The following is a 24,157-nucleotide window of genomic DNA, read 5'->3' as shown; positions in this document are numbered from 1 at the left end:
AAGAAACATATTTTCATAATTTTTACGGTGTAGAGTCGTTTTTGGAACGGATGCACGCATGGTTATTGTATGGGTATATTGTATGCTTAGCACTGCGCCTGTTTCCTGACCACTCGAGCCAAGCTACCCCGTTGTGTCGGGAAGGTCCACCACCACCCTGCGGAGTGGGAGTGGGCTGTTTCCAACATAAATTGGTGTTCAGTGGTGGGATAGAGCTGTGCCTACGCATACTCAACAATAACTGTGGGTAGTCCATAGGCCTACACCGGGAGTTTTCTCACAGCGGCCTTCCTAATTGTGGGTTTTTGTTTTTTTCCAAATTTACTCTGGTGGTGGGAGGAGGTATTATTAAAGGTACCCCCCTGCATAGTTACTGCACAAAAACCTGTCCTCTAACCTGAGTGGGCAAGATGGAGTTTGAACTAGAAGATTTAAAAACGTACACTGTGGCCCAAGTCAGGAAGTTAACAGACCGGAGGGAGGAAAGACAGCTCACATGGGACTTAGCAAGGCTGGAGAAAGAGATGGAGGAGAAAAGGATGGCGCACGAGCTTTGGATGAAGGAGATGAGGCTGCGTGCCCTCCAGATGAGTGTGTCCAGCGAGGACACTGGTGGCAGCATACCAGAAGCTTCACAGGAGCTAGAAGTATATTTACCCCGGGAAGACATCACCAGGGTGTCTGAGGAGGCATTGGGGTGTGAACCTGAAGGGGGTAGTGCAGGGATCTTCCAACCCAGCGAGGTGAGAGAAGTGGCAGATAGCCCAGCTAGGTCCCAGGGAGAGAGGGTTGTAGGGCCTCACGACCTATCTGTAGGAAGGCGTGAGACGGGGAGGTGTCCCGAGGTGCCCCAACCGAAGTCTCAGGGCCTGGAGAGTTCCGCAAGGGAGCCCCAGGTTGGGAGCCTAGGCTGTCCCGAAGTGCCACCCAGTGCAGGGGAGCCCCTAGTGTCAGGAGGACCCAGGGCGACTGTAACCAGCGCGCCTGAGGTTCTGGGGTTGGCTCAGTTTCAGGGTTTAGGTCCTGGGCTGGGATGCCAGGCTCAGGGGTTGCCTGACCTGGCGGGTGGGGCCTCGGTTAACCGGGTCCCCCCGAAATTGACTTCCAGGGGTACTTTTCCCGGTAGGAGGGTGCTGAAATCTGGAAGGGGGTGCAGAGGGAGGAAGGTCTCGCCTCGGGCACCGACTCAGCCTAAGGGTTTAGACCCTAGGTTGAAGGATCAGTTGAGGGGTCAAGGCCCTAGACTGAGGAGGAAGTGTTGGTCTGAGGGTGCCTCGCAGGGTAGGGTGAGGAATCCCAGAAGGAGAGTTAGGGGGAGGAGAGCCTCGCCCCGGAAGGCTGGTCAGCCTAAGGGTGTGAACCCCAGGAAGAAGGACCAGAGGCAGTTTAGGACTGCAAGGAGGAGGACCGGAGTGGTCAACGGGCACTACAGGCCTGGGGCTACTGCCCCCCACTCCGCGAGATCACCCGGGCCAGAGACATCTGGATGGCCCAGGGGCCGGTCCTGGCCACAACTAGCTAGGGAGCCCCCGTGGGGTGGTTTTGTTGGTCCAGGGAGGTTTGTTAGGGAGCCATTGGGTTCCAGAGCGGAGGAGAACTTGCGGGTGCTCCTGCCGTTGCGGGCCTGCGTCCACCTTTTCTCGCCCCAAGCAGGGAAGACCATCAAGGCATTGATCGGTCTACCCTGGCTTTTGGCTGGAAGGGGGTTGTGTAGGACTTGGCCCTTTTTCCCTCAGTTGTTTTCATTTTTCATATTGATGCAGATTCAGGGAGCCATTTTAATTACCCCTGAAAACTTCTGCCTGAGGGCCTGAAGCACAAAATGGTGGCCTCCCATGACATCACCAGCATCCACTGGAACCTACCAGCACCTTCCAGAACCTTCCAGGAGATTCCAGAACTGTGTGACAGTTGGAAACCGTTTAGAATGTTGGGAGGATAAGAGAGGCAGTTGGCAGTTGGAGCTGGCAGTTGGCACCTGACTGGTGAAGAGAGAGGAGCACAAGAGTGAAGGAGGAAGGAGTGAAGCAGCAGGGGTGGAAACTTGTGCCTGGAGTGGGGTCCATAAACCCACCCTTGATACTTGTCCCAGCTGATGGATCCCAGCCTATAGCCCTGTGTGGGAAGAAGAAAGAAGAAACCCATCCTAAGGACCTGGACAGCAGGAACAGGCCTTAGAACCAAGAAAATAGCAAGATTCTGACCTGAGAGTTGGTTTCCCTGGAGCCTGGCGTCGAGTAGCCGAAGACCTGGAGCCCGAGGTGGAGAAGCGGCGCTGACTGAGGTAGCAGACGTCGTACCCGGAGCCGCCTGAGGTCATAAGAGGGCGCCGGCGGAGGTCGAGTGGAATACCAAGGGTCGAGAAGGAGGTGAACCGAGGTCGAGCGAGCGGCGTCATCGGAAGGGTGGAGTCCGCCCTCCGGAGTCGTCGGAGACCGAGGTAGAGGAGCACCGGAGGTCGGGAGTGAGGATCGCACTCCGGAGTCGCCCGGAACCTGTGAGGAGGAGCACCGGAGGTCGGGGGTGAGGATCGCACCCCGGAGTCGCCGGAAGTCGACAGCGAGGCCAGGCCGGCTGACGTCATCGGAGCCGAGTGCGCCATCGGACCGGAGCCGCCCGAAGTCGACATCGTGTGGAGACTGCCCGACGCCGTCGGATCGAAGGTAGAGGTCGAACCGAGGCCCCGACATCGGACCGGAACCGCCTACCGGCGTCGTCAAAGAACTGACACTGTGCCGAGGCCGCCGAGACCGAACCGGAACCGCCTCACGGCGTCGACCCGACTCCAGCGGCGTCGGAACATCAGAAAAGGGCAGTAAGTGGAGTAGAGGGCGCCTAAGGCCCTGTGGAGACCTGAGAGACTACTCTAAGGGGCTAGGGAGGTGCTGAAACCCACCTGACTGTGCCTGGGGTGAACTGGGACTATCCTAGAGAGGTTCTGTGGAGAGGGAAGCCAGGGCATTTGAATTTCCCCCCTGTTATCTACCTCAGTTTAGGCCTCAGCCTTTGCCTCAGCCAGGGAGTAGTACCCCTCAAGCCTTTCACACCCTACAAGCTGTGCCTGGGCCAAATCAGCCCTTAAGAATTGAAGTGCCATCTGATTCACAAAGTGTACTGTATACTTCTAAATATTTATTGGGGATACTGTATTTATTAAGTTCTTATCTATTTATTGCTGCACTGAATTTATAGGTCCACAGGACTTGTTGGTGTACAGTATTTATTGGGACGGTATTTATTAGTACAGTATTTATTCCCTCAAAGTATTTAATTGTCTGTATATATTGCACTTGTATTTATGCCCTGTATTTATAATCACCCCTATTTATTTCAGCAAACAGCAAATATTTAGTTGACCTGCTCTATTTAAAATGTATATACTGTGATTGTTATTTATTTTCCCAATCAGCAACTAAGAGAAGAAAGATAAAGAAACATATTTTCATAATTTTTACGGTGTAGAGTCGTTTTTGGAACGGATGCACGCATGGTTATTGTATGGGTATATTGTATGCTTAGCACTGCGCCTGTTTCCTGACCACTCGAGCCAAGCTACCCCGTTGTGTCGGGAAGGTCCACCACCACCCTGCGGAGTGGGAGTGGGCTGTTTCCAACACTAGGCCATTCTAGATCTCAGGCCTAGCACATAGTCTAGCACATTGTCCTTGCTTCTTCAAAGGCTTCTCTAAAGGCTCTATCAGCAGGCACAATGGACCCCTCACAGGGTGTCCAACCAACAATTCAAAGGGACTGAAACCAACCCCTTTCTGTGGAACCTCCCTGTATGCAAACAGCAGGCATGGGAGGAGAACATCCCATCTCCTCCTGAGTTTCTCAGACAACCCATTGATCATGCCCTTCATGGTCTTGTTAAACCACTCCACCAGACCATTAGTCTGGGAGTGATATGTGGTGGTGAACTTGTAGTTGACACCACAATCATCCCACAACACAGTCAGATAGCTGGACAGAACGTTTGGGCCCCTATCTGACACAACCTCTTTCGAAAAACCCTCTCTGATGAACACACCAAGCAGTGCCCTACCCACCGCAGGAGCATCTATGGTTCTAAGAGGGATTGCTTCAGGGTACCTAGTGGCATGGTCCACTATCACCAAGATGTACCTATTCCATGATGCAGTAGGTGGGTCCAGGGGACCAACAATGCCCATCTCCACCTTTTCAAAGGGAACCCCAACCACTGGCAGTGGTATTAGGGGAGCCTTTGTCTCGCCCCCTGCCTTGCCACTGGCCTGACAGGTGACATAGGAGCTGCAAAACTCCTTTACCTGTTCAGACATATTGGGCCAGTAGAAATGGTTCACCGACCGGTTCCATGTCTTTGTCTGTCCCAAATGTCCTGCCAAGGGGATATCATGACCCAAAGTCAGTATGAACTCTCTGTACTTCCGGGGCACCATCAACCTCCTGGTGGCCCCCTCCTTGAGGTTTCTGGCCTCAGTATAACCCAGTCCATCTTCCCAGGAGATTCTGTGAAACTCACTGTCATCCCCTTCTTCCGGCTTAGAGGCAATCTGCCTCAAGCTCTCAAGGGCGGGACAGTCTCTCTGCCTCTTACAGAACTCCTCTCTGGAAGGCCCACCTGCTCCTGTCAGCTCTGCCAAATCTGACAGCTCTGGCAGGAATGGAGTCCCTCCCTCAGAGGCCAGATCATCCCCATCGGGGTCAGTTTCCTCCTGCACCTCTGGAGCTCCCTGGGCTGTCTCACAAGGCCCAACACCCTTGTCATTGGATGCTTGGCCCTTTGTTCCAGGGTCCAAGTGTCCAGCCTTTCCCTTCTGGCTAGTCTGTGATCTAGTCACAGCACATACCCACTCAGGGTATCTCAATATTTACATATCACATGGATCACATCCTGGTTGTCACCAGCCTCTGGCTCACATCCTTGTCCTCACCAGGCCCTGGCTTACATTGTGATCCTGGCTCACATCCTAGTCTACACCACACCCTGGCTCACATCCTGGTCCCCACCATGCCCCGGCTCACATCCTGGTCCTCACCAGGCTCCGGCTCACATCCTTGTCCTCACCAGGCCCCATCTCACATCCTGGTCCTAACAAGGCCCCGGCTCACATCCTTGTCCCCACCAGGCCCCGGCTTACAACCTAGTCCTCACCAGGCCCCAGCTCACATCCTGGTCCCACCCTGATTCTCACCAGGCCCTGGCTGTCATCCAGGTCCATACCAAGCCCTGCCCACATGCTAGTCCTCACCAGGAGCAGCTCAGTTCCCTGGTCTTCCCCAGGCCCGGCTCAGCATCCCTTTCCACACCAGGACCCGGCTCACATTCTCGTCCACACCAGGCCCTGACTCACATCCTGGTCCCCACCAGCCCTGGCTGACATCCTGACCTTCCCTTGGCCTCCATCTCACATCCTTGTCCTCACCAGGCCCCGGCTTACATCCTGGTCCCCACCAGGCAACTGGTCATGCTCTGCTCCTCACCAGTCTCCTACGCTGGTCTTCAGGAGGCCCCGGCTGACATCCTGGTCCCCACCAGCCCCAGCTGACATCATGATCCTCCCCAGGCCCCGGCTAACATCCTGGTTCCCACCATGCCTCTGGCTCACATCCTGGTCGTCACTAGCCTCTGGCTCACATCTTGATCCCCACCAGGCTCCGGCTCACATGCTGGTTCTCCCCAAGCCCTGGCTCAGCATCCTAGCCCTCCCAGGTCATGCAAGAGTGAAAGAACAAGCAATGCATCCTGGTCCATACCAGGCCTTTCAAGGGAGCGGAAGAGATATTGGTGCAGCTGTACTGCCATCTCTTCCATGTCGCTGAGGGGAGGGCGGACTGTGCAGTCTGGTCCTTGCCTGGCTCTGTAATGGAGGGTGAAAAGCCATATCATACCTTTCCTGCCTCGCCGCAGCTATTGAAGCTCCCAACACTTCACTACACGCGTACCTTGGTGAAGGAAGTGTCATTGAGGCAGTCCTTGTAAGTCTTTTATCTATGTCTTCTCATGTTTTTTTCCTGATGTCATCGCCGACTGTAGCCACACTGGGTCTATTGTAGTGTGATATTATTTCCTATAATGCCATGGACATCATTAGGCATAAAGGGATATGCTGCCATTTCCAGGGAAGTTGAGGTCCTAATCTCAACCACTGATCATTACATCACAACAGACCCGCCTTCCTCCACAGACCCCATGAGGCTTCCTCGCCCAGATACAAGGTAGAGCCGGATAACAGCCACTAACGCGTACCGCCACCTACAATTACACACTTAAAGGGAGCGCGTGCTTCTAAAGCTCAAGGCTCATTGATCCTGGGCACAACGCATGTAAAAACCAGTAGTATGGGTGATTCTGTACCCTGCTCTACAGAACTGCAGGAGTCATCCAAGCAGTTCCCTCGAGTCCTCGCTGTGCACTGTGCCCGATACACACAAACGGTGATGTATCCTTCATAGACTTTAATCAATGTGATGTTTTGTAATCGGGTTCACTACGCTGTATTGATGCACATAATGGTGACAACAAGGAGAAGACATTACAGTCTCCAAATCTCTACAAAGTGAATCCACTTGCAACATAACTGGCGGGGGAAAGCGCCCCTTACTCTGACTAGGATTGTGGTTGCCGCATGAACAGCATTATGCTTATTACGCTTCTCATTACGGTTATGAGAAACTTGAGGATTTATCAAAAGAGAATAATGTGAATTCAGCAATATGAAGTGTGACAATTGTACCATTAAGAACACATCTGAGAGAACTAATAAATACAATAAGAGATTGGAATGATGTGAAGAAATAAAAAACAAGTTTACAACGAAGGGGAGAAAATCACAAAGGAAAAATAAAGAAATAGGGAATGCTGACGAATGTGGTTCAGAGTCGGAAACAGTTGATGTAAAAGAATTTCCTTTGAGAAGTGCATGGAGGAGCGCATGTGCCGTGGTCGAGAGCTGATCTTTGTACATTCACAACAAATTTCCACAAGCTTAGAAAGAACCAGAAAAGTGGGGCTCAGAGGGGGAGAAGATTGTAACTGTTTTGAAGGTGCTTTGGATGGGTTTGAATACGTTCTTTGAAATTATTGTCCCAAGAGATTTGTGGAATGAGTTAAAGTTGGTTGTAAACTGGCCAGTTGAGGAGCCACAGAGTGAAGCGCCCCAAAATAACCCAAGATTGTTGTGCAAAAGTATAAAGAGTTGATCATTTATTTTTGAAGACAAAGGTTTCTCATCCGCAAGTCAATTGTTCAAAAATAATGAGAGCGACACAGGCTAGTGCAGATTTACACAATATAGCAAAGTCGAAGACTGGACAAAGAGGGCGCGTGTGATTTCGTGTCTGCCTGTCTTTTAGCGTTGCATCCAGAATTGTTTTTTCTCAAGGTATTGGTTTTACTAACCATGGCAATATAAATACCTAAAATATTAATAGTGTGCAGAATAAGACACACTCCTTGCCATGCTTGCGGCAAACTGGGAAACGGGAACATGAATCAGATGGCACAGAATGGGATGTCACAGCCAATGGTCCCAGCCCAACTGGCCTCTGTGACGAGCATGCAGAATCAAAGGCAGTTAAATTGGAGCATTCCTTCAGTCTCGATCGCCCCACAGCCCAATACAGAATAAAATGCTAAATTCTCAACAAATTCAGGATTTCAACAAAATCCTTCAGTGATTAATAAGGATTTTCCACAACTTGCATCTACACTAGCATTATGGGGCAAGATTCTAGAGTTTAGTGAATATTATAGTATTAGCTCTCAGCTGAGCCCGAGAGCCTGCCCCTTGAATGTTTTGATATTGCATACTATATTATTCACTGCACTCTAGAATATCGTCCCATAATGCTTTGCAGGGCCTTTGGTTGGGATTGTATTTTTTTGCCCATAACTGTGCTTGAGGTGGTCCTAGGAGGATGGGACCACCACCAATCGTTCAGCATGATGTGCTCTTTGTGTTCAAGGCATCTGCTTGGTTCTCTCCCTAGGTTAGGGAGGACCCCAAAATCATCACCTCTCTCACTGCTTGCTATATTTTCATTTTTACTTTTGTGAGATGATGATATGCGTTTTAGCATGTAATATTAGAGTTATTTGTGAGGTTTCTGTTTTATAAATTGTGGTGATACGGAATGGAGTTGCAGAGCGGAATGCACAGAGTTTTTGATCAAATGTGCAGAATTCCGTGTAGTGGTACTCCGTCAACTACTCCCAGAACTTAGCAAACAGCTATAGGCTTGTGGCTTTAATCGATGTCGAGGTGAAATATTATGCTGGTCTACTTCTGGAAGATCTCATTACCTGGACAGACAAAAAATCTATTATACCCGTAAATCAGACGGGCTTTTGCAAGGGCATGGGTACAACAACGAACATACTTGCCCTGTCCCTAAATGATAGATGGAGCGAAAACAGCAAAACACCCCCTATTCATGTGTTTTATAGACTATTCGTAACTGTTCGATAAAATCGACAGGAGCAAATTATGGCACAAGCTCAAGGATAAGTAAATACCATCACCTCTCCTAAACATAAATACGTGGGTACAAGTCTAGCTAGGAGATGGTAAGTTCCTGTCTCGAAACAGCCCTACAACCAAGGGACTCAAACAAGGGTGCGTCTTGGCACCGGCACTTTTTAAAGTGTATATGTCCGATCTATCATCAGAACTGGAAACCTGTAATTCGCATGCGCCAAAAATAGGAGGGCTGCTACTTTCCAAACTCCTGTATGCAGACGACCTCGTTCTGGTTAGTTGAACCCCCATTGGCCTTCAACATCTACTAGATACAACAAGTATATTCAGCAAACAATGGTTTAACCATCAACTATGACAAAATGAAGGTAATGAGGATTCATCCGAGAAAGAAAACCTCTAACTGCCGCTGGCACCTGGCTAACTCAACAATAGAAGTAGTTGACCAATGCAAATACTTAGGAGTAATAATAGACAATAGAGGCACACTTAACTCACAAAAAGATGTCATCAAAAGAAGAGGCAACTCTATTGCGGCAGCAATGAAATCTATCAAACATAAAATCACCGGCCCAAATCTTATTCCACTTTTACAAGTCTGGCAAGGGAAGCCCATTCCGGCAATTACGAGTGCCTGAGGGGAAGAGATGCGGCCATATTAGACAGCACTGTTTCAAGAGCAGCCAGAATGATTTTTAATCTACCCATGCACGTCTCACCGGCCCAAATAAGGTTAGGATTTGGCCTAAAAAGCCAAGATTTGGCCCGCAAAGGAGCGTATGCCAAGAACTGGTACAGGAACATTGAATTCCTACCTATGGAACGAGATACATCTAAAGAGGGACTGTCCAGGTATGACCTATTTGATAGAATCAAAAGAGTGCCTGGGTCTGGAGGAACTTTGGAATGTCTCAGGGTCTTACAATTGTTTTAAACATATCGTAAACAAAACAGTGAACAACCTATCCCTATTAGAAGTCAAGGCGGTACTAACAGAAAGAGCCCACGGATGGTTTGTTGTGCAAAGCTATGTCAAGTCTTCTCTGCAATCTTACCTAGGCGTAGGTTTCAACAGGAGGAAGAAAGAAAAATATCTTCATCTTCGAATGGGTATTTTACCAGCACTGCCGCACCTTCCCCCTTGGAAACGATCGCCGGGTCAGTCAAGATGCCGTTTATGTGAGGGAGCCAATGAAAGTGTATTACACCTTTTATGCATCTGCAGAGAACTACAAGCTGAACGTTGTCAGTTTCTGAAGCCAGTCTTTGTAAGGATGGGGATAAGAACCTGCAGACAAGCTGTGATGGCAAGCCTCTGAGGTGGAGACGTTCAGCTAGCGTGCCGCTTTGTGCAATTTATGGAAGCGGTAGGGGAGAAACTTGGATCATTGAACACTTCACCATTGCAATAAAAAGATATTCCAGTGACACCTCACAGCAAACAACATATACCTAGGGTACCCCTCACCCAGGACGACATAAGCTCCAGCAAACAGTCAACAGCAATTTACTGCTGCAGCTGCCCACAAAGCAACTGACAATTGCACACTTACCCCTCCACTGAGAACTGAGTACTCGTTTTATCAAATTTTAAGTCTTCTTGTATTGTATTGGACTACAATTTTTATAATTGTATCATTACTTTTAGCATAATGCACGGATATTTTATGGCATATTATTTTTAATTAGTTTCAAACTATTGACTTTGCTGCTATAACTTTTCTTTTTATGAGGAATTGTAAAGTTTTAGTTACCTAGACAATAAACTACTTACATTACATTACAAATAATGTGTTCTCTCCGTCTAAAAACGTATAAAATGTACTGTTTCGCGATATTTGCTGGAATTGTTTTATTTTACCCTTTTCCAAAAGGCAGACTACATGTCAGTCCTCTTACTGATTTTGTACTCAAGAACTTTTCCTTGATTTTTAACTAAGCAGATTCTATGTCAGTTTGCTATTTGATATTATAGAAAAACGTTTTCTTATTTCTTAGCACACATTTGTTTTTTTGGTCTGTCTATGTAGTAATTTCTGATTCGGGCTTTTGATATACTTTAGAGGTTAACTGTGTATGATCCTCCTGAAAATATTATGATGATTATTTCTCTGACTGAGTAACCATGTTTATGCCTTCAGTAATTATTTTAAACCTTTAATATAGCCTTATAGCTTGTTGTAGCTCCAAAGGCAAGGGCCTTTACCAAGAGGGCAATCCTTTAATGGACATAATTACCTGCTATGGCTGACTATAAGGTCATTACAATATTTGCCCCATGAAGGCAGAATGTGTTAATTAATAAAACAAAGGTGTCCCAGAGACCGAGGGGTTGAAACACCTCCGGTTCTTCAAAACCTTTGTTTCACAGTTGTTGCTGTGAATGTTGAACCGTTAACAGCCGCATGCAGGACCACGGGGGTTAATTGTTGAACATTCACAGCAATAGCTGTGAAAGGAGGCTGAAGTCAGCCCCTGGTTCTCCCTGAGCTCAGCTAAACTGCTTTTCATCATTCAGTTGAGCCAGGGAGATGCCGGAGCTGAGTCGAAATCCCCCCTCTTCCTTCTGAGATGCCAGTGACACTGCGAGCTGCGGGAGGAAGAAGGGGGGAGGCTCCTGTGTGCCTTGCTGCAGGCTCTATCTTCTGCCTTCTCCTGCCCAATCCATATATTTCGGAGAGGCAGGGGAAAGAGAGAGGCAGAGGCTGTGTATTAGGACATTGTAATGTTGAGAGCAGCGGGCCTATATCAGGTTTTAGAGGCTTCTGCTGCTCCGTTGTCTTCAGTGGAGATCTCAACATTCCAGTGTTCTAAGCTTTGTCTTGCAAAGGTTTGATTCCTTATTCTAGTCCTTGGGTCGCCACCCTATAGGGCTCTCAAGACACTGACCCGCCGCATCACACCTCTAGATAATTTATAAATAAAAAGCGCCAACACATTGATGCTTTGCTGCTTCCATTGCTCAGCGTGCGAACTCTGCACCAGCTTGAGCTTGAACTGCTGTTGCTCCGAGAACATGGTTTGTATAAATCTAAGAGTCTGGTTGACTCATTTATGAACGGTGCACAGAATTATGTACAAGGACTTTAACATGCCTTTTGTGAACCTGATTGTTTTTATTTGCAAGTTTCATGGGCTGAAAATGGGAAGATGGGCGTTATGAAGACGTGGACTGGGTTGTTGGGGTCTGTTCTCTGAGACTGTGGGTGCACTCCATATTCACAGAGACCTTTTCCAGCCAGGGATCGGGGTTCTTGAACCAAAAAAAGTATTTATTTATAACCAGAGGTGCTTGACAATGGCCACCAGAGAACAAGAGATGCTTTTGTTTTGGAAGTTCAGGACGGTTATTTGGAAGATGGGATGAAGTGTGATTGTCGTCTGATGCTAAACTATTTCTTTACTTCCTTTCAAGGTATTCTGGGATGACCAAGCAGTGCAACGTGGCTGCCACCCTTGGTGGAACAAAAAATAATATAACTGTCAGGTAAGGATTCTTATAACTCCAAGTTTCCTTTTCCCCGGTTTCTTCTTTCTCTATTCCCTTTCTTGATCTCTGTTTTTTTTGTCTCTTCAGCTTCAACATTTGACTCCCTCTGTGCAATATTCTTGTTGTTATCAAACTTCTGATAATCACCTGATGGAGCCACATTCCTCCTGGAACATGTTGGGGTGTAGTGATGGTCCACTTCCTTTCTAGATCCAAATGGAGGAAGGACCTTCGCACTCCTGGTTATTCTGTATGCTCAAAGGTATAGGTGTGATTGGTGGTGATTGGTTATCCCCCTGAGTTTGGGGAACAAAGTTAATGAGAATGATTTGCGCAGTTCCCTGCAGGGGAGCGCGTCCCCAATCGCACTCCTTGGATTTGTTCAATAAATGAAGGGCGAGGCCCGAAATGCATTGGGCACAAAAACAAAAAATATAGTGAATATCACATTATCAAGGTCAATGATGAAAGTAATTGACAAGAACAAAAGAAGATAAATAAAAATTGACGCTTTGAAAATATTTACCAATGGTTTAAAGTTTATTGAACAAATCCAAAGAGTGCGATTGGGGACGCTCTCCCCTGCATTGAGCTGCGCAAATCATTCTCAGTTCCCTTTTAGGTCAGTTTTGCCCAGCAGTTCCTTAAGTATTAGCACATTTGTCTCCTCCTCTACACCACATGATACTATCCTCCCTCGGTCTGTTCTTTCGGCATCTTTTCTCTCTGGATCTGACTTCCATCTTTTTGCGTCCTCCTATCCTGCCCTTTTCTATCTTGTCTACTAAAAGCAAAAGACACAGTACATATGCGTGGACACAGGGCTTGCTTTAGGGTGGTGCGACCGGTGGAGCTGCACCTGGTGATGACCTTGGGGGCACTGTGGTTAGAAGTAAATTATGGGTTTACACGCATCTGCTGCAGAGTTTCCTGTGCTGGATCCTGTGGTGAGAATGGAAGATAGCCTTTTTTTCTTTTTCCTCTGTTTTGTGTGATTCTTTTCTTGACCCTTTTTGGTTTCCTTTAAGGTTGTGCTGTTTTTTTCTCTTTTTCAGGTGTTGCAGTGCCCAGGTCCTGTCGGAGGAGCGTGATGAGTTCTGGGCCACCAAGTAAGTCCAATATTACCCGCACAATTTGAAATAGTGAATTCCGCTGAGCTAACTGGACACAGCCTCAGTCTACGGTGGCATTTAAAGTAAGCCTGGGCAAAGCACTACGCTACGCTCGCGTAGTTTGCAAAGATTGCGCTACTTCGCACTACACAAATTGCACGTAGCACAGTGCAAACATGCGTAGCATAGTGCAGCGGTCATTTTTTGCTTGCTCGCGGTCCTCAACGTCAAGTGGGCGACCGCGAGCAAGCAAAATGACATCCCGGCGAGACTTTTTCCTCGTTCGCGATCAGCAACATCAAGTTGTCGATCGCGAGCATGGAAAATAAACCTCCCTGTGAGATTCTCAACGCGTGGAGGTCAGGTTTCTCATTGCGAGTGGTCGCGTATGCTCGCGACCGCTCGCGATGAGAAACTACCAGTCTGCGTTGAGAAAGCTGCCGCTCGAGTAAAAATCTACTCGAGCGGCAGGAAACTACAGCTCGCACTGTGCAAGATGCCGTTTTCAATGATTGCACAGTGCCGGCTGCTTGTCCGCACTGTGCAATCAATGAAAATGGCATCTTGCGCAGTGCGAACAGGGTACTACGCAGATCGCGAAATGCTACGCGTAGTGCGAAGTGCACTTTGCGTAGCTACGCATAGCGCTACTTCGCGAACTACGCCCAGGGTTAATTTAAAGCACTGAGTGCAGCAAGGCCAATTCCATTGTTCAATAAAATGTCCCTTCATAAATCACTGGAAAATGAATAGATGACCAGTTTATGTGGGTAGAGAAGTAAATAACATCTGATAATTCATTAAAAGTATTACAAATATCTCATTGTGAGGCCAGCCTTTGCCACAGAAATTGTAAATTGATAGTGTTGGCTGCTTCTGAGAATCTGTGCCACAATATATGTGCAACTTGTGTTTCTTTCTTAAATGTTAATTGCGTTTGCTGTCACATCCTTGAGTTCCAGTGATCCGAAGCTCCCGATCTACACAGTGTCCCAGAGTTGTTTCACCACTATCAGAAATGCTACTCAACTGAGTTCCTAGCTTGTTTTTGTACATACTTTCTTGTGCAAATTATACGGTCATAAATAATTTTTCTTTGTGTTCATTTACAATCTCTGACTCCATTTCTACAGGTGACTGAAGCATGAACAGAAAAAAGAAGGTTTAAATTTAGTGAAACACAACGAAAAGGATTATTTCAATGAAGTTAAAACATTCTCGAGCTCTAGAGAAGAAACACATTCTATGTGCCAGGAATGGTGAGGATGTCGTAGCGGAAGAAACTGGCGAATGTGAAAGTTGTCAAATCCGTAAATGAAAATGACCATAAATGTTTACCAAGTGTCAGTAACTGAGATTAAGGAGAACATTGGCCACAATTGATCCCCACGCCGTGCACTTGAGAAAACTCAGTGTTGTAAATTCTGTTTGATGGTTTATGAGAAATGCTTTGGAGACCCAAACCCTCCCCTACAGATCAGCATCCGTAGACGTGTTGTGATGTGACAGAACCGTCAAAAAGACTAATATCCCCGGTTCACAAGCTCAAGCTTTTGTCTCCATCTCCTGTGTTTCAGAGGAAAGAAAAGATTGTTTAAAAGAAACAAATTGTAAATACTCTTTCTCAGATGTCGTTTCGGCAAAGATGCTGGATTATCATTTCCAATATAGAAAGATTTTCCCCCATCAACTCTGTCTCTTGGGTTGATCCGAGTAGTTTCGAAGTGTCCTGTAACTTCAAAGTGGATCATGTACCTGTCTTAACCACTGAACAAAAAAGTATAGACTGGCACAGAAAGTATTAAAGGAGTCATTGTTACGCTATTGATAATTCATAAACCACCCTGGCATGCCCTAATCATCTGTCATTACTTGTATGAACAAACATACCGAACAGGCAAACACTAAAGCCCAAAGACCTTATCAGTGCTTTTAAAACTCCTAAATCAAATGTGATAAACTAGAATCACTAAATGAGACTAATTAAACTTGAGAGAATTCACCCGGGAATAACTTGGAGAAAATGAATCCATGGGAGGCCTCTTAGTAAATACAAGGGGCTCCTCAGTGAAAGTTTATAAGACAAGTGAGATAGGTGCCTTTAAAGGTAAGAAAATTATCTCCAGGTAAAAACTATCATTAGTTAAATACTTATGTTAAGAAGAGCATCTGCAGTGTAGTTTAGAAGTTAATACTCAGTTGTAACATAAACAAGTACACAATCAGAAATCTAATTCAGTCTTAAGATGACATGTATCCAGGAACAAACCCAACTTGGAGAAACAAACAACTCGAATAAGTGCAATGAATGGGAGAACATCTTTAGTTATCAATCCCACCTCACTAAATATAATAGAACTGATACTGGACAAAAACCTTTTCAGTGCCCCGAATGCCAGAAAGGCTTCAGTCGAAAATCCAACCTTACGGTACATGAAAGAACCCACACTGGACAAAAACATTATCAGTGCTCTGAATGCTGGAAACGCTTCAGTCAGAAATCCACCCTTACTGTGCATGAAAGAACCCACACTGGACAAAAACCTCATCAGTGTTCTGAATGCTGGAAAAGCTTCAGTCAGAAATGCCACCTTACGGTACATCAAAGAACCCACACTGGACAAAAACATTATCAGTGCTCTGAATGCCAGAAAAGCTTCAGACAGAAAATAGCTCTCACTCGCCATGAGAGCATTCACACTGGGAAAAAACCTTATCAGTGCTCAGAATGCTGTAAAAGATTCAGTCAAAAATCCGACCTTACGGTACATGAAAGGACGCACACTGGGCATAAACCGTATCAGTGCTCTGAATGCTGGAAAAGCTTCAGTCACAAATCAAGTGTCGTTATACACACAAGAACCCACACTGGACAAAAACCATATCAGTGCTCTGAATGCTGTAAAAGCTTCAGCCAGAAATTCAAACTTACTGTACATGAAAGAACCCACACTGGGTATAAACTGTATCAGTGCTCTGAATGCCAAAAAAGTTTCTATCACAATTCCGGTTTAACTGTACATGAGAGAATCCATACTGGGCTCAGACCGTATCAGTGTTCAGAATGTCAGAAAAGCTTCAGTCAGAAAATAACTCGAACTCACACTGGGCAAAAACCTTATCAATGCAAAGAATGCCTGAAAAGATTTAGTCAGAAAATAGCTCTCACTTGCCATGAGAGCACTCACACGGGGCACAAACCTTATCAGTGCTCTGAATCCTGGAAAAGCTTCAGTCGGAAATCTACTCTCTCACAACATGAGAGAAGTCACACTGGGCACAAACCTTATCAGTGCTCTGAGTCCTGGAAAAGCTTCAGTCAGAGATCCAGTTTAATTGAACATGAGGTAACCCACACTGGGCAAAAACCTTATCAGTGCTCTGAATGCCAGAAAAGGTTCAAATTGAAAAAAGGTCTCACTAGACATGAAAGAACTCACACTGGGCAAAAACCTTATCAGTGCTCTGAATGCTGGAAAAGCTTCAGTAGCAAATCCAATCTCACTAGACATGAAAGAACCCACACTGGACAAAAACCTTATCAGTGCTCTGAATGCTGGAAACGCTTCAGTCATAAATCCAGCCTTACTGTACATGAAAGAACTCACACTGGGCATAAACCGTATCAGTGCTCTGAATGCCCGAAAACATTCTATGAGAGATCCAGTTTAATTAAACATGAAAGAACTCACACTGGACACAAACCTTATCAGTGCTCTGAATGCTGGAAAAGCTTCAGTCAGAAAGCCCACCTTACTGCACATGAAAGAACCCACACTGGCCATAAACCGTATCAGTGCTCTGAATGCCCAAAAAGTTTCTATCACAAATCCGGTTTAACTGTACATGAGAGAATCCATACTCGGCTCAAACCGTATAAGTGTTCTGAATGCCAGAAAAGCTTCAGTCATAAAATAACACTCACTAAACATGAGAGAACTCACACTGGGCACAAACCTTATTAGCTCTCTGAATGCTGGAAAAGTTTCAGCCGGAAATCTGGTCTCGCTCAACCTGCGAGAACTTACCTGGAAAAAACCTTGTCCTTGTTCTAAATGCCAGGGAAGCGACAGCTGGCGATTCAGTTCGATTCAACAAGAGAGAACCCACAACGTAAAAGAAAATGATCCGTGCTTTCAATGTGACAAAAACTTCAGTTGTAAATGCAACCTCTCTGCATGAGAGAGACAATGTGGGAGAATAAAAGGTGCACACTGTAAATCCTGAGCAGGAGCTTTCAGCATCGCAAAACTTCAGATGAAGCAGCCACAAAGACATCAATCCATCGATTGTCCTGCAAACTCTACTGAGAAAAGCACACAGCGAGGGATGGAAATGCTTGAATTAACTTCATTCCTTAGTAACTATTTGTGGCCTCATTCCATTCAGTGTATTTTTTTCCCTGAGTGTTTATAATCCATGGCTCCAACCCACAAGGTCCATTCGATCCTGAACTTTGAGGCCACGCCCCTAGGATCTAGAATCCAAGTAACTTCAAACTGTTTCCAGCCTTAATGAGCCTCACCAGGGAGCTGCAGCAGGAGTCCCTTTGTCGTAGGTCTCTATGGGACCAATATCTGTTAAGTGCCACGCAGGCCTGATCATTGAGAAAAACTAAAGGTGATGGAAGGACTGGTAGTTGATCTCAGTAACATCCCACCACATCTTTCTCTAGTCTTTGTACTACTACAGACGAGGCCAACCATATGCAAACCAGTCTTGGCACCACCCTAGATTTTCCTAATTACTTCTGTTCCAATGGGACACAGCCTCGTATTACAAAGATCCACTTTAGCGGCTTCTTTTCATGTCCTTTTTGCTACAAATGGAACCTGCTTCCCATCTGCTGAGGACAGTTTCACCTGCTTTACAATCTCGTCAGATACACCAAAGAGAGTCTCACAGATAATCAGGCCTATTCATAAACTACAATAGGACGACTAAAATACAAGAAAATGCGATTCACAAACTACGTGCGGTCGTTCTGCCTCTCCTGTCTTTTTCTCTGTGGAGTTTTCTGCCCCAACTGCAGAGATTCCGCACATGCTAGTATACTTTTTAGTAGTAAACGTGGCAGTGACAGAGGGGAGTGCCTGCAAAATATGAAATACTTAAGAATAAAGGGGAGGGGCTAAGGCAGGAGTAAAGAGGATTATAGGGAGGGGTTCGGGAAGGACAGGCACTCACCCACTAAGGAGTATGCCCATTTCTATTTACGAACCCCACATATAAAGTCTTTCCAGCCATAATGTACCTAAAACAGTCGTAAATGTACTCCTGCTCAGAGCCGGAGTAAGTCCTACATCACACATGGCCATCCACTGGAACTGCAACTAGTTACAAATAAAAAATAAAAAATTCAATTGCAAAAATATCTCAAAAGAAAACCTTTTATTATTTTAATAAACATATTTTTTTTAATTTAAACACTGATATAACATTCATTTTTAATAAGGTATAATTACATTTGTTACAATTAATAATTATGAATACATAATAAAAATATTACTTAACTTTTAATTTAGGCTTTAGAATACCATTGTTTATATATTCAACTTGGGTGAAGCTCACCCTGTGTAAAAAATGTAGGGTACATTTTATAAGTTTATCAAACTTGAAAAAAATAAAATATTTTTATGTTAAATATAAAGGTAAATTTATTTTATAACAAATAAAAGTGATACAACACTATTAACTTGAAATGTAATTATTTTAAACATGTTTTTTCAAAGGTTTGTATGAAAAATCCCATCTAAACTAAAATCCTTGTTTTTTCTATTATGTACTCATAATTACTAAATTTCCTTTCGCAACTCTGTTTAGAGGCGGAACTGCCTTACAAAAAGTTATGGATAGAATTAATCGAAATTATTTATTTGATAGTTAAAACATTTTATTTATTAAAAGGTTAACAAATTTTATCATGAAATAATTAATTTTAAAATATAGGTAATTTTGTAACAATCGTTTGGATTTAAATGCAGTTTTAGAAGGCATTACCATTGCTCGGCTTTGCGTGGTGCTGCATTTATGTAGCACCACCCATAGTTCATTTTTGCTTCTGTGGAAATATGGATTTTTCTGGTCAGTTATGTCCCCTATCTTGGACCCCAACGGTTCTATGTGCATGTTACAAGTACATGTATGTTCCCTCCAGTTCCAGTTATGAAGACGCAAACACATGTGCGTCCATCGTCAACATGTCCTTTGTCAGATCCGCCATGAATAGGCCGGATATTCCCTTCTTAAGTACGAAAGGCCACCACCTTTATATGGCTCACTTATGCCATTTTACAGTCCAGGCAAGTAGGCCCTGATTCTGTCATCGAACTCTTCTTGCCTTCTGCCTCTGAAAACTCCAGTCTGAGCCTGCATCCGTGACCATGAACTTTGTCTCATTCTCTGCGCGGCTCACGAAGCCTGACATCAGCCTATTCTCTGCCAAAAACTGTATTTCACCTTTGAGTTATCTGCCTCATCCCTGCCCAACGCATTCCTGTCTAGTAACTTAAGTAAACATTCTGCCAGCTACCAAGCAAAGGCCCGACTTCTCTGTCTTTATGCAAGTAATTCATAGTCCTGTTGCTAAGGAAGATTCCGCCCTCGCATTTAGTATAGACACTTAGACGCTTGTACACGCACGCACAGTCAGTATAGAATAGATTCTGTCCGAGAGTCCTTCTTTTGTGGATAACATAGTTCTTTAAACATAGGATGTTAGATATGATTTGGGATTAGGTTGACTTGACCCTCCAGACTTCTTTCTCCACATGTAGAGCTAAATGTCAAGTCCCCTTCACCCCCTAGTTGCACATCAATCACACGTCATGCTGCTGCGCGCGCATCTATGCCAAGTATTATCTTATAGATCCACCTATATATGACATCATAACCAATTATGTTCCTTTTTACTCCTTATTACACCCATTTTCGGTTACGCATATAATTCGTCATTTTCCTTATCAATTGTTACGCCTACTGTATTCGCTTCATTGTAATGTATGTACTATAAAAGTCATTTCTTGTCAATAATGTATGTACTCCACTCCCTGAACCTTCGTGGTGACGGAACTTGGAGCAACCGATTATAATCGTTCATTGGAATAAAGCCCATTCCGAACCTCTAATACCACGGATTCTGCCTCTCATTTTACTGAGCTGTTTTATTATGTTTCCGTATCAAATTAAGTCCCGGTAAAGGAAAATTATTTACCACATGAATGGCGCCCGAATAGGGACACTTTCTCATCTCACGCGCCGGCGGTGAGTTGCAGGCCCGGTCTCCTGCCACAGCTGGACGGACAACAACGCGTACCAGCAGGATTTCCTGTATCTCCCTCCGGTCAAGCGGGGGCGACTGAGGCTGCGATCAACACCCAGACGAGGCGGTGAGAAGTGCGAAGTATCCCGACCAGAGCCTAGCTGAGAGAGCAAGATCCGAGGTATACAGAGGCCCACCAGTTTCCGAAGTCCCAAGTCGAGTCCAGTGTCCGAAGCGATCGAGTCGAGTCCAGTCCGGTTCAAGTTCAGTCAAGTTTCTGAGGCCTTCCGTTTCCGAAGCTACCCGGTGAGTACCATTGCTGGGGAGGCATTTCTGACGTGCACATAGGTTGTGCCGGTCAAGACGGGTTTGGGTACACAAATCCGGTCTGCACTGTTTCAGCAGTGTATCTGTACTGTTTAGCAGTATATCAAGTATTCCGAAGTATCTAGTTATTGTCAAGAATTATGCTTGGTGATTAGTTATGCAGACGATCATCATTGTTGTTTCAGTTAAATGTTAAATGTTAAATGTTTTAAGTACGTTCTGTATATTGTGGTATGAATGATTGTTCATTATTGTGCTATTGTATTAAGTCTGTTCAAAATCAAGTATCAGGTTAGTTGGCCAAAATCAAATATAAGGCCAGTTCTCAATATGCCGTTCTTTTCGAAACTAAGACAGATCACTACAAGAAAAGGGGTACTCGAAGAAGCCGTTCCTATTCCTCCTAGGGACACTCCAGGGCACTTCATGTATCATAAACATGGCTTAGACGCTATATTATTTCTTGACTTATGGGTAGACTACACCAAGGAATTACCAGAAAGTCAGAGGTGGCCCACAGCGGGAACCTGGGATGCAGAGTGCATCATAAAAGTAGAAGAAGAGTTATGGAAAAGGAAAGTCAGACAGTCACAGAAAGACGCCATTGAATTATGGCGTAAAGAATCACATAGACGAACAGAAAAAGCACATAGACAGGAAGAGAAGAGTAAAGAAAAATCAAATGAAGTCCGAGAAAACCTATTAATTGAAGAAGGTGCACGAGTGAAATCAGAACAAGTAGACAGACAAAGAAATGCCCTTGTGAATGGTATGTATCCCCTTCTGGCCGAAGGATTACCTAAGGCTACTCCAGAGATACCGAAAGACTTGCCAACCCCATTATTTCCAATAAAGGTACATCCTAAGGGGCATCCTAGAACCGCAGAAGATGTTTTTCTTTCCTCATATTTAGATGACGCAGCTCCCGAGTATGCTAATTCCGCCCCACATAGACCGCCTATCAGGGAGGTTCAACGCCAAGATCCAGTACCCGTATCGTTACAGCAACAAGTTCCGACACAAGTTCCGGCAAGCACATCTGTTTCTGCATCTGTTCCTACAGCTACTTCTATAGCTGTGTCCACACCTATAGTTGCTGTGTCACGTTCAACGAATCCTTTCACACCCGACACCCCAGATGGGGCTACGGGAGGTGCTAGTAACATTTTTTCTACGCCGCCTAGAATAAATAAACTTACTTTTCAAGAGTCAGCACATTCACGTACCCCCAAACTCATAAATGCCCGTACGCTTAAGGAACTTCTTATAGATTGTAGATATGACCCTGTGCCCGGAAAAGAGGACGAAATGACCCTAGCATCATTGCGTATCAGACGAGCCGCGGTGTATCTAGGGAAGTTACCAGGAATGACTGCGCATCTAGATAATATATATCATTTTGTTCAAACAGGGCGAGATTCTGAATGTATTAACAGAGCTATGGAATACCAGAAAGTGGAGATACAGGGGGAACTGTTACGTTTCCTCATAAATTGTGTGATCAGAAATCAAGACCGACCAGGGGTAGACCCGGAAGCAATGCAAATTCTTACCAGATGGAGTCAGAATATATCAGAAGGAAGACATGATAAGCAGAATTGTATAATAGCCATGTGCCGAAAGATCCGAAAAGAAATAGAACGCCTACACGAAGAAAGATTAGCGGTAGACCAGTTCGATCAAAGCGAGGAAGAAGGATCAGGACTGCCCACAGGACAGTCAGAAACTATAGCCTATGTGGGTAGAGGAAGACCTTGTAATAGTACTAGATGTCTTATTGACCCGATACGTCCGATATGTCCAGACAATAACAGGGGTTTCCCAACACCCATAGTCCATATAAGGTCTAACGAGCATTCGTTCCAAACCGCCGACAAACTACTCCGAGAACGAAGGGGTTATCATTTTCTCGATTCTATGGATGAACAAGAATTAGCCAGGTCAGCTGTCCATTGGGTTGACAGTCCCGGAAAATACAGTGATAATACAGTAGCACGCACATTTTTGAATCTCACCCCAGATGAACAGCGTTTAGCTGGGATTTATATGATTCAACAACTCATTATACTATATCAGAGTCAACATTCAGATCCTGGTCCTTTACCTGATATATTGACCGAATTACTCACGAATAAATGGAGAGGTTCAGGTACTAAATTAATTAAAGAAATTCTAGAATCAAGAAAGCAGTATATTCTTTTTGTATGCGCAGAGCATGTCTCATTGCCCGTCAAGGAAAGAACCACGTATTACATAGATAGACAGAATCCCTTACGAGAAGTGCACCCAATAAAGGGCGAGGACAACGAGTTCAAGCGCGTATTTGTATATACGCCCATATCGAAAATAGAATTGTTACAAATGAAGAAAGTGGTACCCAGTCATGACAAAGACCCAGCGGGTTTTCACCGAGAAATTAAAGACATGTTACTCATGGGAGGGTATACCTATCCCGACATTATGACAATATTAAAGGTATTGATGCCTGCTGGTATTTATGAGAAACTCAAGGAAAAAGAGTGGGAGGTAGGAGACCAAAAGATAGAATGGACAGCATTAGAAGCAGAAGAAAAGGCCCGAACTGCAGGAGCAGGACTCGGGGATAAAACTAAAGCACTACCAGGTTTATTAGTACAGGTACTGCCACGTTTATTAACTACAAAAAAGGAAGATTGGGGTACAATTTCAGCCTGTAAACAGAAGCAAGATGAAGACACTAGTGATTACTATGCCCGATTTGAAAAATGTTTTGGTATAAATAGTGGCATAAAAGCAAGTAGCGAATCATACCCACATCTGTTTGTAACAAAATTAGTGGAGAATGCCCTGCCCCAAGTAAAGAATAGAGTATTAAAATTCGAGAGTACCTGGCAAGGTAACACTCCATCACAAATGTTACAAATGTTACAGTATCATCACAATAGAATTAGAGAGGAACAAGAACATGAACACAGACGCATGAAAGACACAAAAATGAAAATGCTAGTTTCTCAGACAGTTCCAGCTGAAGGACATAAAAAGGGTATGACACACTCCGGTGATTCAGCAGGACCTGTAAAAGGGACATGCAATTATTGTAAAAAGCCAGGTCATTACGTACACGATTGTCCAGTTTTGAAACATAATATCGCCATAGGTAAAACACAAGAAAGATCACGGCCACTCAGACAGGACCAGAATGAACAAGGAGCTCCGCAGCATGCACAGTCCATGCCAGCTTCACAACAGTCTATACAGTTTGTGCCGGCTGCACCAGCGCTGCCTGTTGCTGCCACACAGACAACAACACGACAAATGTATCAGACCGCACAGTATGAATATCCTGAGTATCAGCGTTACGCATGAACCAGCCTAGAGAGGGAAGTTGACTTACCCCTTATCGAGATCCCTGTAGATCAAGAAGGACCTTATGTACATAGTGAATTGTTAGGCCAAGACAGAAAATTTTTACTCGATACAGGGGCAAGTCGAACGACCATAAAACGTAGTGAAGTTCCAGGGGCAC

At 45.1% G+C, this 24,157-nt stretch overlaps 1 protein-coding gene across 1 annotated transcript in view; it reads left to right on the top strand.

The window, feature by feature from the left end:
• LOC146839129 (uncharacterized) overlaps nt 1-20,167 on the top strand; it is a 40,974-nt gene extending 20,807 nt beyond the window's left edge. Inside the window, exons 2-4 of the mRNA XM_085603147.1 lie at nt 11,878-11,949; nt 13,008-13,061; nt 14,198-20,167. Of these exons, the coding sequence (XP_085459273.1) occupies nt 15,311-17,029 (1,719 nt within the window). The 5' untranslated portion in view covers nt 11,878-11,949; nt 13,008-13,061; nt 14,198-15,310 and the 3' untranslated portion in view covers nt 17,030-20,167. The remainder of the gene's footprint in view (nt 1-11,877; nt 11,950-13,007; nt 13,062-14,197) is intronic.
• The last annotated feature ends 3,990 nt before the right edge of the window (nt 20,168-24,157 follow it).

The sequence above is a fragment of the Triturus cristatus genome, chromosome 4_2, assembly GCF_964204655.1.
Source record: "Triturus cristatus chromosome 4_2, aTriCri1.1, whole genome shotgun sequence".
NCBI lineage: Eukaryota > Metazoa > Chordata > Amphibia > Caudata > Salamandridae > Triturus > Triturus cristatus.
The sequence above is the reverse complement of the archived record's forward strand: the minus strand, read 5'-3'. Positions and strand labels throughout refer to the sequence as shown.